This window comes from Lutra lutra, chromosome 5 (genome assembly GCF_902655055.1).
Source record: "Lutra lutra chromosome 5, mLutLut1.2, whole genome shotgun sequence".
In the NCBI taxonomy this organism is placed as follows: domain Eukaryota; kingdom Metazoa; phylum Chordata; class Mammalia; order Carnivora; family Mustelidae; genus Lutra; species Lutra lutra.
The window spans coordinates 48,885,132-48,903,001 of record NC_062282.1 but is presented as its reverse complement, the minus strand read 5'-3'; the positions used below and the strand labels follow the sequence as shown (position 1 = coordinate 48,903,001).

At 40.9% G+C, this 17,870-nt stretch overlaps 1 protein-coding gene across 1 annotated transcript in view; it reads right to left on the bottom strand.

The window, feature by feature from the left end:
* The window catches only part of ITK (IL2 inducible T cell kinase), a 66,725-nt gene extending 51,861 nt beyond the window's left edge, over positions 1-14,864 (bottom strand). The window contains exon 1 of the mRNA XM_047731266.1: positions 14,592-14,864. Within this exon, the coding sequence (XP_047587222.1) occupies positions 14,592-14,729 (138 nt within the window). The 5' untranslated portion in view covers positions 14,730-14,864. The remainder of the gene's footprint in view (positions 1-14,591) is intronic.
* Positions 14,865-17,870: the final 3,006 nt, after the last annotated feature.

The following is a 17,870-nucleotide window of genomic DNA, read 5'->3' as shown; positions in this document are numbered from 1 at the left end:
ATCCTTCTTAAAATTATGAATGTATTTTCTTACAAGACGCTATTGAGAGCAGACACTTGTGGGAATGGTTCTTGCATTTGGGAGTAGGAAGTAGAGAGCTTTGCTCTTAATCTTATATCCTTCTATACCGTTTCACTATTCTACCGTGAACATATATATTTTTTATTGTATTTAAAAACAGTTAAAAGAAAGAAAGAAAGAAAGGAGAAGGAACAAAAGATTTCCCTTATCAGGTTTATCCGATAGAAACATTTGTTTAAAATATATAAAGATGTAGGGAAAAGGATTTCATAACAGCATTATTTATTTCACTAAAATCTATAGAAATGTAAATATTCACCTATAGACAAACGGTTAAATTACTTATGGTTCAACTGTCCTGTGACTACTCTGTAGCCAAAGAGAAAGTAATTTATATAGAGGAACAAAAATATATATATTAACTGATAAAAGGTTTAGAGCCATAGATGGAGCATCACCTCACTGGGGGAAAAGAAATAAAATATATAATAGTATGTACAAAACTCAAAGAAATAATACAAAAAGAACACTGCTAACTCTGGTTCTCTCTTGTGGGTGGCACTATGGTAGACTTGCCTGTGTACATTATATATTTCTGCAATATTTGAAGCTTTTGCAGTGCACATGTAAATTTACTCAACAGAAAAAAAGAAAATAATATTCTAAAGCAGTCATAAATTTAAAAACAAAACACTGTACAACAACCTGAGCAGATGACTATGGGAGAGGGGTGAGGGGTACACGTCGAATGCTGGATGTGCAAAATGATGCAACTTTTTGCCCTTGTGGCCTCCTGACTCCATTAGTCCTAAGTGGCAGTGAGGAAGCACCTGTTACCTGCTCTTCTATATCCATGGAGATTCAAGTTCATAGCGGGTCCTCTCGTCTTCTTCTTGAGCGATAGCCATTTTTCTCCATAGATTCTAAAAAGGCAACTCTGTACTTTTATGTGGCTATATTTATCTTAGAAGTGAAGCAATAATTCAGGAATAATTTCCTGGCCTCATTCATGTTAGTTAAAGGTATTAGTGATCATAGCCTTAAAAAAAAAAAAAAAAGCCTGTTTGTTTAGGTTTGATTTCAAAAGGGAGCAGAGAGAAAAAGCGATATGTAGAAACCGAGCATAAGAAGCGAGTGCTACGTGCCAGGGGAAGCGGATCTTCCAGTCGTCCTGCACATTTTGTCTCTGCTCTGTGATTGCTCTTTCAAACCTTCCTTCTTTCCAGAATAGGCTATGTGGATTTTTAAGGAGTTTGAAAGAGTATATTTTTCATATATCTTTCAAACACTGGAAAGTTAGTAGACAAAGCATATAAATTAATAACTTCACTGCATTTCAGAAAATGACCCTAGCATAGAGGTGATGCTCCATCAATATTTGTTAATTGGTTGATTGAAGGAACAGCAGGTAGGCTAAGTGTGCAGCAGAAAGTGATGAATATGAACCGTATGATAAAGTTTTAATAGAAATGATTTGAGCGGCACCTGGGTGGCTCAGTGAGTTAAAGCCTCTGCCTTCGGCTCAGGTCAAGATCCTGGGGTCGTGGGATCAAGCCCCGCATGGGGCTCTCTGTTCAGTGGGGAGCCTGCTTCCCTTCCTCTCTCTCTGCCTGCCTCTCTGCCTACTTGTGATCTCTGTCAAATAAATAAATAAGATCTTTAAAAAAAAAAAAAAAGAAATGATTTGAAAAGATTTCCAGAATGACTGGCAGGTGGATACCAATACCTCAACAATGAAAATGTAGTTAAAAACTAGTCTACACAGGGCGCCTGGGTGGCTCAGTGGGTTAAGCCGCTTCCTTTGGCTCAGGTCATGATCTCAGGGTCCTGGGATTGAGTCCCACATCGGGCTCTCTGATCAGCAGGGAGCCTGCTTCCCTCTCTCTCTCTGCCTGCCTCTCTGTACCTGTGATCTCTGTCTGTCAAATAAATAAAAAATCTTTAAAAAAAAAGCTAGTCTACACAAAAGATTGAGCTCCTACAAATTACCAAGGAAAATACTAAAGAAAGAACTCCTACAAAAGAAAGCTCACAAAAGAAAGAGCTCCTACAAATTACTAAGGAAAATACTAATAAGATTATAGAAAAACAGGCAAAAGGAATAGAAATTGCTCTAAAATATATAAAAAAATGCTCAAACTTACTACAAAAACAGAAATGCAAATAAATTATACTGAGATATCATTTTTTAAACCTGTCAGACTTGCAAAGATCAAAACATATTGTAATGGTGAGGTTTTAACAAAGCATGCATCTCACATGTGGACCTGGGGAATGTTCACTGGCACAACTTCTTGGAGAATAATTTGGTCATGTTCAATAAAACAACAGATGCAAATATCCTTTTACAACAATTCCACTTCTAGAAGCGTTTTCTATAGACCAAGGTTTCTCAACCATGGCCCTATTAACATTTCAGGCTGGATAATTCTTTGTTTTGAGTTTGTCCTGTGCCTTGTAGGATGCTTAACAGCACCTTGGGCTCTGCCCAGAAACATCAGTAGCACTCCCCTCCCCAGTTATGACAACTAAAAAGTTTTTCCAGACATTGCCAATGATGGGCAAAATCACCCATTACGGACATATTGATATAGAAAGTGACATACAGATAAAGTTATTCATTCCTTTTCATTCGCATTTACAAAAAAATTGGAAAACAGACTATGTCCATCATTAAGATAACTTTTTAACCATTCAACGAGGTATTATGCCACCACAAAAAGAGTGAAGAAGCTCTTTGTATATAGGTATGGTTTGATCTTTAAGAGGTATTGCTAACAAACCAAAAGAAAGGCTAAGAAGTGTGTGTAGAGTATGCCATCATTGTATAAAAAGGAGGAAAAGGAGAATATTTGTCTGTATTTTCATATGTGTGCATAAAGCATCATTGAAAGAATTGATAAGAAATTGATTATTCTGGTTGCTTTTAGGCCACGAAGTGCTACAGCTTAGAACAAGGGTGGAAGTGGGCCCTTGCCTAACATTTTGTAACTGGTTTTAAAACATTTATGTGAGCCTGGTGGTGTGCTATAAGGAGGGCACGTATTGCATGGAGCATTGGGTGTGGTGCATAAACAATGAATTCTGGAACACTGAAAGAAATAAAAAACAAAACAAAACAAAATTATGTGAATGTATTATCTATTCAAGAATTTCTAAAAAAAATTAGTCTATATTTTGCAGAAGACGGTCTAATAAAGGGCTATTATACAAAGACCTGAAATCCAATAGGCATAGAGGCAAGGGGGCAAGAGTTCATCCCACTGACAGTTCTGTTTCGTGAACTAATTTCAATTTGCAACACAAAGGAAAGCAACGTGAACAGCAGTAGTAACCTAATCTCACTGAGATTTATAATGGACTTTTCAAGAATTCTACCAGCTTTCTCTTGAATTCAGAGAAATTTGGGGGTCAGACATTTGTGGCAGCAGGCTCCCTTGCCCCCAACTCACAGTTTTCTAGGTAGAGCGCGGGGGAGCTGAGAAGATCTCTTCTGTGCTCAGCTTTCCAAGTGCCCTGGCCTCTAGGGATGAACATCTGTGTCTTTTCCATGTCCAGGGGGGATGTCACACTTCCCTCTCTGAGCAGACTAAGTGTCTGCTATTTAAAAGCAAAGAATCTTGAAAGATGATTCATGTTGCTATTCCACGGATTCAGTTTCCAGTGTTCAGTTTACAACCTACCCATGAAATCTCCACCATTATGTGGTTCCACCAACTGGTCCCATATACTTAGTGCTGTTATTTATTTATTTATTTATTTTTTAAAGATTTTATTTATTTGTCATAGAGAGAGAAGCGAGAGTGAGCACAGGCAGACAGAGTGGCAGGCAGAGGCAGAGGGAGAAGCAGGCTCCCTGCCAAGCAAGGAGCCCGATGTGGGACTCGATCCCAGGACGCTGGGATCATGACCTGAGCCGAAGGCAGCTGCTTAACCAACTGAGCCACCCAGGCGTCCCTTAGTGCTGTTATTTAAATGGACTGATTTTTCACCTCAACAAATTTATTCTAAAAGGAATTTTTAAAGCACCACCATACATATAAAAATACTCTTTTCTAAAGTAAATTGTAATAAATATATAACTCTTAAAACTATGTCCAGGCGCCTGGGTGGCTCAGTGGGTTAAAGCCTCTGCCTTCAGCTTGGGTCATGGTCTCAGGGTCCTGGGATCGAGCCCCGCATTGGGCTCTCTGCTCAGCGGAGAGCCTACTCCCTGCCCCCTCCCAACTCTCTGCCTGCCTCTCTGCCTACTTGCGATCTCTCTGTCAAATAAATAAATAAAATCTTAAAAAAAACCCAACTATGTCAAAATCAGATTTGTTCATGTACCATCTAATGTGCACCTCATGGTACCCCACTTTGGGAAACATGTAATTGGATCGCTGTACATGCACTTGGCCATAGTACAGGCTGTGAAGAGGGGTTGCATTTGTTGTGAGGGCCTTCAGTCTGGCTTTCTGGGCCGCTGGCTTGTACCCCTATTTGTTGGTCCTTCCTATATTACCACTCTGGGTATGCAGTCCCAGAATGTTATCCGAAGAAAGTGCCCAATAAGGGGTAGCCATTATGATGATTAGCTAGTCTGGTAAACTAAACAGTGCTGAGGCTGATATGGCACCTTTCCCTGGCAGAGGTCACCCCGGGAGCAGAGCATCAGGTTTACAAGTTCGTGAGTGCGTTCCAGTCAGCCCTCAGAGGCCAGGACCACCGAAGCACACTCTGCAAATTCACAGGAGACTGGCGACTTCACAGACTCACGGTGAGAAACAGAATGGCCAAGATGCTTGTGTCAGTTTTGCAGAGAATCCTCACAGAAGGAGATTCCACTTGGGCTACCAAAGTGGTATCAGAAGAGCACGTGTTAGTGGGGTCAGAGCAGAGGGAATTATGCTAGCCCAAGGCGAGAGGCTGCTTTTACACTTATTACCACAACTGTGACCTTGGGCGAATTTCTTAACTTCTCTGCGTCTCAGTTGCTTTCTCTCTAAGACATAATATTACTTTCATCTTCTTCAGGGAACTGTGAGGATTACTAGAGGAAAGAGGTAGGAATTTGTTCAGGCCTCTCCGTGCGGTGATGCAGGTTACTGTTAGTGGTGATAATGCTGTGCTGTCCTTCAGGTAAGCCCGGGGGTCCCCGCTCAGGACCTCCGTTACACAGAGTTGGAAACTCACCAATGAAATCTTTGCCCCAGCTCTCTCTTCTCAGACACCATGGTTTCTATTACACGATGTCTCAAGTCCAAACAAGCTTATATTTGAAAATACCCACTGATGAACATTTAATACAGCTTTCAATATTTGTCCCAGATGTGTGGCCTAGGAAAACATAGCCTGTCTAAGCCTCTCCTTTCTCATCAACAAAATGGGGATCTTTGGCAGAGGAGGAAGCTTTTTGACACTCCTTAAATTCTGCTCCATAGGTGGTTGAGTTTATCTACATATACGTAAGACCGACTTTAAATCAAATCATCTTATCCATATATAAAATATTATGGGGGCGACTTGGTGGCTCAGTGGGTTAAGCCTCTGCCTTCAGCTCAGGTCATGATCTCAGGGTCCTGGGATCAAGCCCCGCATTGGGCTCTCTGCTTGACAGGGAGCCTGCTCCCCCCACCCCCTGCCCACTCTGCCTGCCTCTCTGCCTACCTGTGATCTCTGTCTGTCAAATAAATAAATAAAATCTTTAAAAAATATATTATGTATCTTCCCTCTCTCTCACCATCACATTCAAAGCCTATAAAAATAGCGCACTTGGAAATCACCACAACAATGGGATACTTTCATTTTCATGGGTTCCTTCTTAGAAGCATAGTCTTCTCTAACGGTTCTGGTAACTTCTTGTGGTCCCATGTATTGCTTTAATTTCTGTAAGATGATATAGCAGCAAACAATAGAGGCCATAAAATATCTTACCCTATGACACAGTTATCCCATACACAGTACTAGATCATGAGGAGCTTATTTTAAAAAGGAGAAAGTTTTATATTAGATTTAATACTATTTTTTAGTGTTCTCACCATACCTGGAAACAACCTGAATGTCATAGAATAGAGGATAAGTTCATCAATTTATTCAGGTGGATGGAATAGATAAATATATCTCCAAAGTGAACTAATTTGATCACGACAAAAATCATACATGTGAGGAAATGATTACTTTGGAGACTACATAGATATGTAGAAATGTCTCTATAAAAGAACAAATGAAGGAAGTACAATACAAAATTGTCATGCATTATGATTATAACTTAAAATTGATGTCCTCACAAGAGCAACGCTCATTTCCACAGAGACTGTAAATTGATGTCTTTAGACAAAAGAGTCACATAGAACTCTTGAGTGTAATTTTATTAATTTTTAAAAATAGTGTGGGAATATGAACGTTTGCTGCCGTGCCGCTTGTGATTCATCAACGTGGATCGAACCTGATTCTAACCTGTCCTCAGTCTTTGCTGCTAATGGCAGCTTGAGCTCAGTGTGGGTCCCAAGGTCCTCCATGTTGGTACACCAAGCACCTTTCCACCAAAACCTAGAGTAGGATGATTCCAGACAAAGTATCCCCAGAAGAGGGATGCTGTAAGATGTCAGCAAGAAGTCCTGCCTTGAACTCTGTATGTTTAAGTCTCTGTTCCTCGAATAGAAAAAGCTTTTTCCTACCTCAGATTCTTTACACTGTCAGTATCCTCTGCCTGAAATGCTTTCCCCCATTTCTTCATGTCAGCGGATCTTTCTCATTCTTCAGGCCTCAGCCTGGATATAAATTCTTTCCCTGGCCACCTTTTTTCGCAACTCAGCCCCAGCTATGGCTTAGTCTTTCCATAGAACCTACCACTGTCTCTATACATCCCATGTATTTATACACTTGCTTGTTCTCTACTAGCATGCAAGCTGGTGAGGGCAGACACCTTTCCTCTGTCATTTCCCACTGTACTCCTAGCATCTAGCCCAGATGCCAAGAAATGTTTGCTGAACAAATGAATGAATGTTTATATACCAAAAAAGAAATGTTTCCTTGATTAAGTGTTAAGTTTAATAATAATAATAATAATAATGTTGATACAAGTAGATGTAGTTTGGAGGAGGAAGTCCTGTATGAATTTTCTATAATAAGAGGTATAATTTCTGTGACTTTTTAAATATGAAAAAAAAAAGGAAAATATAATGAGAAGCTTGCTTACAAATACCTTATATAGTAGGAATTATCTGACAACGTAAGACTTTGGATCAGGTTCTTATTTAATAAAAATACTGACAAATTTATTGAAATTTCAAGGACCTGAGCAGACACTGGATCTAAAAAGAGAATTTTATGTGCATGGAAAACCGTTTCAGAGCTTCTATTTCTGTCCCTGGATCACTTTAAGGGAAGACCTGCTGTGTCATGAGGTCAAATCCAGACTGACCTCTGAATGAAAATTAGATCCTAGAAGATCTACTTTTTCAGTCAGCCGAATACCTCACGAAGTAGAAGAATTTATTACTAGTTGGTAAAGAAAATGGAGAGATGAAGATTTAATCTTCGATGTATGAAAACTTAAGAAGAGATTTAAAATGGTTTTCTCTGGGGTCCATTTCTGAGTTTGAAATGAAGACGTCCTGTTTTACGTGGACCTCATACCTCAAGAAACTGAGCTCTTGGGCTTTCTGGTTAAACCTTTCTTCCAGACCGACATTCCAGACATTTGTAGTATTGCTCCATGGCCTATTTTTACTGCAAAGACTGGTTGACAGATACACCAGTCCCTGAGCAGTAGGAATCAAATTTAATTTTAATGTGGGAGTATTTGCCTCCAAAACAAAAACTCTCTATCCACTGGCTTTCTCCTTAAAAATCAACATCATGTCACAAAGGCAAAATCAATTCACAAAGAAGATCCATTAAGGTGGACGCTGAAACTGCATGTTTTTGGCCTTGAGTAGCCTGACTTACAAAGTACTTTGCTTTGGATCCTTACTTCCCTTGGCCTCAATGAACAAGGCCCACATTTTTTTAGCTCCCAGACGCTCTTCTGAATTCAATTTGACTTTTGTAACCTTTGTTCACTCCCTGGATATTTATTGGCCCCTTTCTGTGTGCCCTGCACTGTTCTAGGTGTTGGTGATGCTGTGATGAGTAAGGTCCTCCAGGGGATACACAGACAGAAAATAAACAGGGAAGCACATCAATAAACAATTAATATATGGCAATGCTGATGTATTGAAGTATCTGTGTACTTAGAAAAGAAACAAAACAAAAGAAAATATTTAAACAGACAGAAAGAATCTAGCACCAGCCCTGCCAAAAGCCTGGGGTGTTCCTGACCACAGGAAAAATGAATGCAAAACCCTGCACTTGCATACCCCACAGACTGAGCTCCCCCAGGTGTACCCCTCACTTGCCTTACCCTAGTTCTGGCCTTGTCCAAAGGCCCTAGAGGGAGAATGAGCTTGGAGTGTTCAAGGCTCAGAAAGAAGGCAGATGTGGTAGAAGCCTGGTGGATCAAGGGAGTGTGGTGTGAAATGAAATTGGAAAGGCAAGTAGGGACCCCCGGATGAAGAGTCTTGTAGGCTATAGCTGAAGATTTGCTTAAACACTCTAAACAGCCATGGGAGGCTTTAAAATCTGGAGTAAGCCCTGATTTGTCACTTTAAAAGTCCACTCTAGATATTGCATGGATAATAAATTGTATGGAGCCTCAAATGTCAGCAAAGTCCCAGCCAGAAGGCAACTCAATCATGTAGGAATGAGCTGGAGAGACTGTGACTGATGAAAGCTACAAACAAAAATGCTCAGGTAGCTTTAAGAATATTATCAGCAAAGGGTTTAGCTGTAGAGGGGAAGGAAGGATAAGACAGTGAGGAGGAACAAAGAGAACAGAATGCTTTGTTCTCCTAAAAAGAGGTAGGGGAGGAGGGCTGGCCCACCTGCTGGTTCCTACAGGTGCCTCTCTGACCCAACTCTTAATATTCCAACCTCCTGAAGCCTCTTCTTCCTCTTTCAAAGCTGGGCCATGAACTTCTACCTCCAGGGAGCCTTGTTTACTTACTCCTACACCAGAACTCTTCCCTTTGAAGTCCTAGATAACTTGCTTTGTTCTCTGCTCTTTGGAATTGAACCTTGTTCTTCTAGGGGATCATTTGTATAACTCTAACCTCTCCAATGGTATCTACCCCTCCTGTCCTTGCACTTTCCCTCCTTTTCTTCCTTCCACGAATAATGAATGATGAGTAATATTTGCCAGGCACTGTTATAGACACTGGTGAAGCCCTCTTTACCAAACTGGGTGCTGGGGCCCTCGTAATGCTTATAATCTAAAGGAGGGTGGGGGAATGACATTAGCACAATTATCACTTTAATAAATGGGTAATTGCAACTCTGGACATGTTCTGAAGAAAGGATAGGTATAGGTAAGCAGAGGATAACAGGAGCAGACGACCTAATCCAGAGAAATCAGGGAAGACTTCCCAAGCAAGTGACATTCAAAATGTGGGCCTTAACATTGGAGGAAATCTAATGTAGTTGGACCCCAGATAGATGGACGAAAGGAGACATGAGATGATACAGAGGACGGCCTGTGATAGATTCTGGTGTTTGCTCTAGGTCTAAGGGGAGAAGGGCTACAGGGACATGTCCGCTTCCAGTAAGAATCATCAGGCCATGATCACAGTCACCATGTGCCATGCTGGCTGCTGTGTGGGGCATAGGGTTGTGGGGGCCTGGGGCAGAGTGGGCTCAGGGAGACCATTGGGAGGTGGTAGCAGTCCCAGGTGAGAGCAGCTAACAGCTTTCATGGGGAAAGTGACCATAGAAAATGGAGAGAAGATTCTAGAGGAACTTTAAGAGACAAAGCTGGCCATGGCTCTCATTTCTTCTTGAACACATAGTGGGGCTCCCTGAAGCAATGAAGACAAAGATTTGTCCTGGAGTATGGGTGGAAATGATAGAGCTGACAACATGCTTTACTGCAGAAATCCCTTGCCCTGGCTTGCTGATCTTCTGGACTGCCCTCTCCATTGAGGACTTCAGAGCAAGAAGGCATTGTGCGTGCTGCAGTGACCCAGAGGAGGTCCCAACTGCCCTGAGTCACTACTACTAATAGTAATAAGTACCATTTATGGAGGGCGGGGGGCTGTGTAGACCTTAGAGACACGTGGCAGTTATTTAAATTCTTCCAACACAAGTTATTGAAATTTTCTTTGCCTCCGTTACCTGCTCTGTAAATTAAGATAATACTACTTCTGAATTTAGAGGGTGGTGGTAAGGGTTAGATGAAATAATCCACATTTAGCACAGTGACTGACACCTAGTAAGTGTTCGGTAAATATTAGTTACTATGATTATTGAAATGATGGTAACCTCCCTCTCACTAAAAGAAACAAGATGAAGACGAAATGTTTAATCATTACAAAAAATGTAAATAGCTTTATGCAGAGTCATGCAGCCTTAAGCAACTTACTCAAAACTGTGGCTTATAAGTGGGGAGGTCTTTGACCCAGATGTGCGTGACACCAGAAACTATGTTTTTGACGTGCAAGGAAAGCAAGGAAAAAGCAAGGGAAGGGGACGATCTTTAAGAAAGATGCATGTTCCTTGAGATGTTTCTGCTGCTAGATCAGACTGCAGGCTCACGGGAAGAGCCCGTGCGGAGTGGAGACCCATGACCAGACACTGACTAGCACGGTGGCCTTGGCTGTTTATCCTGCCCCACATACATGGAATGGTTCCCACACGCTTGTGAGCAGCACAGGCTTAATCTCGAAGGTGCAGAGATATTAAAACAGGGAAACCTTTGCAGTTCTCCTGAGAGTCCTTCCGAAGATGGAGGTGCTACCCATAGGGCCCAGCTTCTCACGTGCCTTTCTCATGAAATACTCAGCATCACCTGAGGTAGGTAGGATCAGGGTCTTCACTTCACAAAGAGCGAACAGAGGCTTAAAGAGGCTAAATACCTTGCCCGAGAGCCACATCCAGAAGCTGATAGAGCCGGAATTTGAACCCAGTGTTAGCTGGCTCTACGGGCCTCACCAGTTGGTGACGCTTATTTACATCTATGCTGCCCCCCCCATCCTGCGCTTACTGGAGGGACCCAGGGCCCTCCATTTCTCTCTGACCCCTGGAAAGGATCTGTTCTCACTCATGTGCAACCAGGCACGTTGCCCAGCTGGTGAACCCCTCTCTGACATTATTTGTTTGTAAAGCAGCCCAGTGGTGTATTGGGGTTGGCTTGCTGTGGCCCGTGAGGGCTGATAGTTAAATTTTGAGGAATTTTGGGAGCCAGTAGACATCACAACGGCAGTTTGAAATGGGCCATAATGGGAGTATTGACATGAGAAATCCGCCAACACTATGGATGGGGGCTCCCTGATACCCCACTGCCACGGCCAGCACAGCACTTTTAAACCTCTACCCACACACCACGGGGCCCTGATCTCACTGTCCTCTGCTAAAGAATGCCAGGCATCATGGGCCACTCTGCAAAGAAATTGGCAGGCACGGGGAGCTGTCTGCAAGCACACGTGCCAGTAAGCCATGACCTGCCAACTCTAGGCTTCCTTCTGGCCCCCTGCATCAGGGCGAAGGCCCTTTCCGGCTCCACTGAGGACACCCACACATTTCACTACCCGGACCCAAATCCGTGTTAAAGTAAGAGGCTCCATCAGTATGAACGTGGATATTTAAGGATGGATATTTAAGGTTAGAAAATGGTATTTAGAGTTGGAAAAAGACTTACTGCATTTGCAGAATTACAGACTTTTTTTTCTGAAAAGGTGGGATTATTTTAAAACTGCAAGGAACATCATTTTACAGATAAGAAGAGTGAAAAAGAAGCAGTGACCTCGAGAGGGCCAATAGTTGGCTCAGCATCCTGCATTTCATCGTGCATACATATCTCTCTCCACAGACTTGCATTTAGTGACCGAGTAGAAAGAATCCAGGCCCCTGATGTTAGCCTCACTTTGAAGAATACTTTGATGTTTTCCTTCATTTGAAAGTGAATGTGTTATGCCACCCTGTATGCTCCTTCAGAGCACGATGATGATACAAATAATGGCTAATTTTTACTAAGTAGCTGGGCTTATGCTAAGTACTTCATATATTAAGTTGAACTCTATGAAATTGCTAATCTCTCGCCTTTTTTGATCTACTGAGTGGTAATTTCAAGTAGTTCAGTCTAAATGCATCCTATCTGGTAATCTTTACCATATTCTCACGAAGTGAATACTATTATCACACCTACTTTACAGATGGTAGGACTAAGGCTTTAATCTTTTTAAAATCGTTTCTTCCCACGAGTGTTATGCTATAGTTTTGTATAGGTGATATGTAGTGCACACTTGTGTGCAAATCAATGGCCCTAAACAACGGAACATACATAGAGCATGAATAGTAATAGCTCACACACCTGACTTTCTCAATGACCTTGGAAAAATTTCTAATGGATTTTTATAATATTTGAAGAAAGGCTTTTATCAATGTTTTATATGAATATAAACCATAGGCATTAGAAAACAAAACAAATTGATGTTTGTACATGATATATCTGTTATATCTCATACGGAAACGTTAGGAACTACAGCTTATGGTTCCCTGGTTCCCCAGAATTAAGTGTTCTGGAATTCTTTTTTATAATAACTAAAGAATAAGTGAAGGGCACCTGGGTGGCTCAGTCGAGTTAAGTGTCTGCCTTTGACTCAGGTCATGATCCCAGGGTCCTGGGATTGAGCCCATATAGGGCTCCCTGCTCAGTGGGGAGTCTCCCTCTGCCCCTCCCCCTGCTTGTGCACTCTCTCTTTCTCAAATAAATAAAATCTTAAAAATATAAAAGAATAAGGCAGTGATTTTACACCATTGCCTATATGCAAATTATAACCAACAAAATTCAGAATCAAGACCATTTGGTTGTGTGATTATTTGCAAATAATATTGCACTGAATTCACCACCAAACAGCCCACAAACAGCAACGCTGCTCAAAAATAATCAGCACTAACCGAAGCTGACGATGCCTGGAAAACAAATGTCGGGAAAACAAATTGGAGAAAGCAGAAAAAAGGGCTCTGGAAAAATAATGAAAAGAAATGACTGCTCTTTCAGTATGAAACAACAAGTTCTAATATCACAGTAAGAGAGAAAATTGACCGATGCCATGTGGTTTTTCAGTTGTGTATGATGAATCCTCCGAGTTGACTGTTAGCCCAATGTTAACTTAGTCAATAAATATGTACTGAGTATCTAGCAAGGGGGCCCTGTCCGTAAGTAATTCCATATGCCTTCCGATTGATTATTGACCATTACCAATGTGAGTCTGCTGAAGATGAGCGTGCCTGAGCCTCTACAGAAGCAGCAGTCTGATTTCAGCTATGGCATCCCTGGGCTCCATACCCAGCCTGGCCTCCTTTGAGGCTCCATTTCATTGCACACATCCAAGCCTGGCTCTCAAAAGATTCCAAATTCATGTCTATACCTATGAAATCAGATCCCAGCAAGGAATGGGGATGCCTTTGTCTCTAAGTCTCCACCAAGCCCCTAATGTTATTTCCCCTGCAGGAAAATATCAGTGAAAATGCTGCCTTCCCTCCCTAATGATGGGGAAAAAAATGATACAATGATAGAGTCAAAAGTCACACACACGCTTTGAAAACTGGCTGAGAAGGGCTTAACAGGTGCTAGAATGTTTAAAGAACAAAGGACTGTTGTAGGTAGTATTTTCAGATCTTTCATGTTGGAAAGAAAGAATCTGGTGTAAAAAGACACAGACATTTATTTGCTCAGGCTCAGTCCCCTAGAGAGTAGAGTTTGGTCTAATAACAGTATTATTATCAGTGATAACAGAGCAACACAAGTAATCGTAACAATATCACTAATGTGGAATATAAGAATATCTCTAGGCATATAAAGATGCTAAGTAGCTATCTGGCTAAGAACCACTGGTCTATACTGCATAACATCGTGACAGCCCCTGTCTCCTGCGAAGTTTTCCAAGGAATAAAAAAATTTACCATTGGACCTTGTAAATTTTAGATAATTAAATGCCCGGGCAATATTATTCCAAGATAGTAAGTGAATAATGACCATTGGGATAAATAGAATTAAATTAATAAAAACATTACACTGAACTTATCACTTAACCATTGCAAGTATCAGTTTCCTCAACTATAAATTAAGGAAGCTGAGCGAGATCATCCTTTAGGTCCCATTAAATGCTAATATTTTATTAATCTATGTCCCATAAAATCTAGTATACTTCAGATGAAATTCAAATTCTATCCAATCATACCATTTGTCACATAAAATATTATAATCTTATACCTAAACTTAAACTGGCAGGAAAAAACCACCAATGAATATTAAACTTATTCTTTTGCAGATATTAGAACTAAAGTCACCTTAAGATAACCCCCCCACCCCTGGACTTTTTTCCAGCTTCTCTTCTGATGACTCTTACTGTACTTTTTAGGCTGTTATTTAGCAAGCATGTCTGTGGCCCCTTTGGCTTGATTTTATTCCATGTATATCTTCATAATTCAGCCCACTCTCAATTAAAAAAAAAATACTGTTTAAAAGAAGACAAGACAAAGTGCTCACATACCCCATGACGATTCTCAAAGTATGCCAGGCTGGTTTTGGTTAAAACAAAGAAACGGACTTTAAAGTTTGAGGGAGAAGTTCTTCTCTTTTGTTGTGATTTCTTGATGAGCTGTTCTTCCAGGAGGATAAAGTTGTTCATGATCCAAGTCTTTGGAAGGGAGGCACCATGGGCATCACCCCGTGGCACCTCCAGTGGAAACGGCTCCGGCACAAGGAACGCGCTGGGGAGGCGGTTGATTTTCCGAGAGTTGTGAAAGGCCCCTTGCCTCCAGTGTTATCTTTTCATCAGTGTTCAGTCAACACTGTGGAGCTTCTCCTCTGATGTCAAAGGCTATAACCACATCCTTTCAAAATTCACAAAACTAAAAGGCATATGTAAAAACTATACACACCCTTTGCTGTATGGTTTGGAAATGATATTTAAAGAATCTTAGACTCAAAGTGGTAGGAAGCATTAGAGTTTAATCTTTACAGTCCTTGGTTTAGCCCGGCTGACGGTTAAGGCATTCTTGCATGAGGGGTGGGATGACAGGCTGTGGAGCCAATGGGGATAGGCTGTGTGTTAGCTTCCTTCTGCTGCTGTAACAAATGATCACAAATTCAGTGGTTCACAATTTATTATCTTACAATTCTGTAGTTCAGAAGTCCAAAATGAGTCTCATCAGGCTAAAATCCAGGTTTCAGCAGGCCTGTGATCCTTTTGGAGGGTCTTTAGGGTAGAATCTGTTTCCTTGCCCCTTCTGCTTCTAGGACCACCCGTATTCCTTGGCTCATGGATCCCTTCCTCCATCTTCAAAGCCAACAATGACTGGTCAAGTTCTCTCACCTTATACCACCATAAGCAATTCTGTCTCCCTGTTCCAAATTTAAGGACCCTGGTGCTTACCCTGGGCCTGCCAAGATAATCTAAAATAATCACCCTATTTTAAGGTCAGTTTACTGCAACTTGAATTCCATCTTCTACCTTAATTCCTCTTTGCCACGTAACCTAACACATTCACAGGTTCCAGAGATTGGGCATCCACATCTTTAGGGGATCCGTTACTCTCTCTACCACAGTTTGAATTCTGGCTCCACCATCTAACTAGCTGGGAGACTCTAGGCAAACTCTCAAGAGCTCTGAGTCTCAGGTTTTTCATCTGTGAAAGGGGATAAGAGTGTCCCTATACAAGGCACCACAGGGCTGCTCTCTGGTTTCCTTGCCAGTCTCATTTCATAGCTTGCTCAGCCATTCTCACGCCAGCCCTCATGCATACCCCCAACATCTCTTCGAACATCTGCTCGCTTTGCCTTAAAACAGCTTCTCTGCCCTGCTTTGCCTGTTTTAACTCTAAATTATACTGCAAGTCTTAGCCTACATGTCACTTCCTCTGGGAAGCCTTCCTGGCGTCCTTAAGTCAAAATCGCCAATTATACGCAGATGAGCCCTTATAGCTTTCTCTTTATACCCATTATGACAGTTGTCATTGTATATTTTCGAGGGTGATTTTTGCATTAGTGTTTCTCTTCCCCACTATTCTAGAAACTCCATGATGGTAAAGACTATGTGTGGTTTTGCTCAGTGTTATATATTCAGTAAGAATCACAATGCCTGGTACGTCTAAAGGGATGTTAAAAAAAATGTGTTGAATGAATAATCACCAAACTGGGTTAGACGGTTAAAAAAGATGATGACCATAAAACACTTCAGAGAAATATATTGAAGTTTATTGTTTTGTGAAGTTTAAATGAAAGCCCATAGGAGTTATAAATAGATGATTACTTTCTTATCCTAAAACATAGTGGAAGAGCAGAAAACCAGTACGAATTGCATAAAAAACAAGGTGCATTTGGGATTTGAGACAAAGAAACTTGTATGGAATCCCATTTCTCTTATGTATGAAGTTACTTCTCTTTGAGTAAGCTACTTACTCTCTCTGATCCCAAGTCTCCTTGTATTATCCTTTTGAGGCTTGAATTCCTTAAACTCTGAATGGTGGGTGCTAATCCCATGTCTTGCCTTAGAAATAGTATATGGTTGAAGTACAATATGTGAGTCTTACTTCTGGCATGAAGGAAATAACCAAGAAATCTCAGTGGAAGCAGAGATGGCATATACTGGACAGGGATAAATAATGAAACATTAAATGAAAATTATTACATCATTATTGCTGGATAGGAATGCAATTATCTAAAATTTTCCATTTTGAATGTAAATTACCAAACTACAGCTTAAACATATTAGAAGCCCTACATAGTCAAGACACTCAGGAGTGTGGAGAAGGGGGATAATTTACATGATTCCCTCTCCCACATTCTGAGGTTTTAAGATGTGTGTGGAAATACCCTGCCCAAAAGATGTAGTATTTTTTTTTTCTCTCTCTCTCTAAATCTGGGCTCGATGCAAGGAATGCTATTTTCTCTAAACAGTTACTCTCCCTACTTCTTTCTGGGTAACTGACTTCCTAAAGGTTATCTGGGCCTAGAGCTTCCAGAATAAAGGCTACATTTTTCAGTCACAAGACTATTTTTTAGCCAACGGAACATGGTAGAAGTGATGAGCCCAATTTCCAGGGGATGTCCTTAGTGGCAGTCATCCTACTCTTTTCCTTCCTTCCTACTGACAAGAACGTGGATATGATGGTTGGAGCTGGAGCAGCTCTTTTATATCATGAGGTGAAAATTGCATGTTGAGGACAACAGAGGGTAAGGTAAAAGAGCTGTAGGTCATAATGAGCTTGGATCCTCTATGCCAACATGGAATCACCTTTTTCTTTTTTAACATAAAGAGAAATAAAACTACATTTTCTAAGCCTCTGTTATTTTGAAGTTCTGTCACTAACACCAAACCTAGTGTTAACTAATATAGTACTATATTTTAAAATAGACTATAAATTCCTTTGAAAAGGGTAGATTTATACCTATTTGGTACAGGTTGAAAGATTTACAGACTTCACAAAGTGTTCTCATCTGGGAAAGCAAAATATCATCAGTAACTCTTAATAGGTGCCTTTCCTTTGCCAAGTCTTCATGAAGTGCAATCATAAGTAGCTTTATTCTCTTTCTCATAATACCTTCAAGCTCATTCACTGGGATTTGTCTTTGTCTTCACCTAAATGTACCCCTAAAAGGCCTAATATTTTCTCATAGCTTTCAGAAAACATTCATAAAAATACATAATCCCTTTGTTCTGTTATTTTTTTTGTTTTAAGATTTTATTTATTTGAGAAAGTGAAAGAGTGCGTTCAAGCAAGGGGAGGGGCAGAGGGAGAGAGAGAATCCCAACAGACATGCTGAGTAC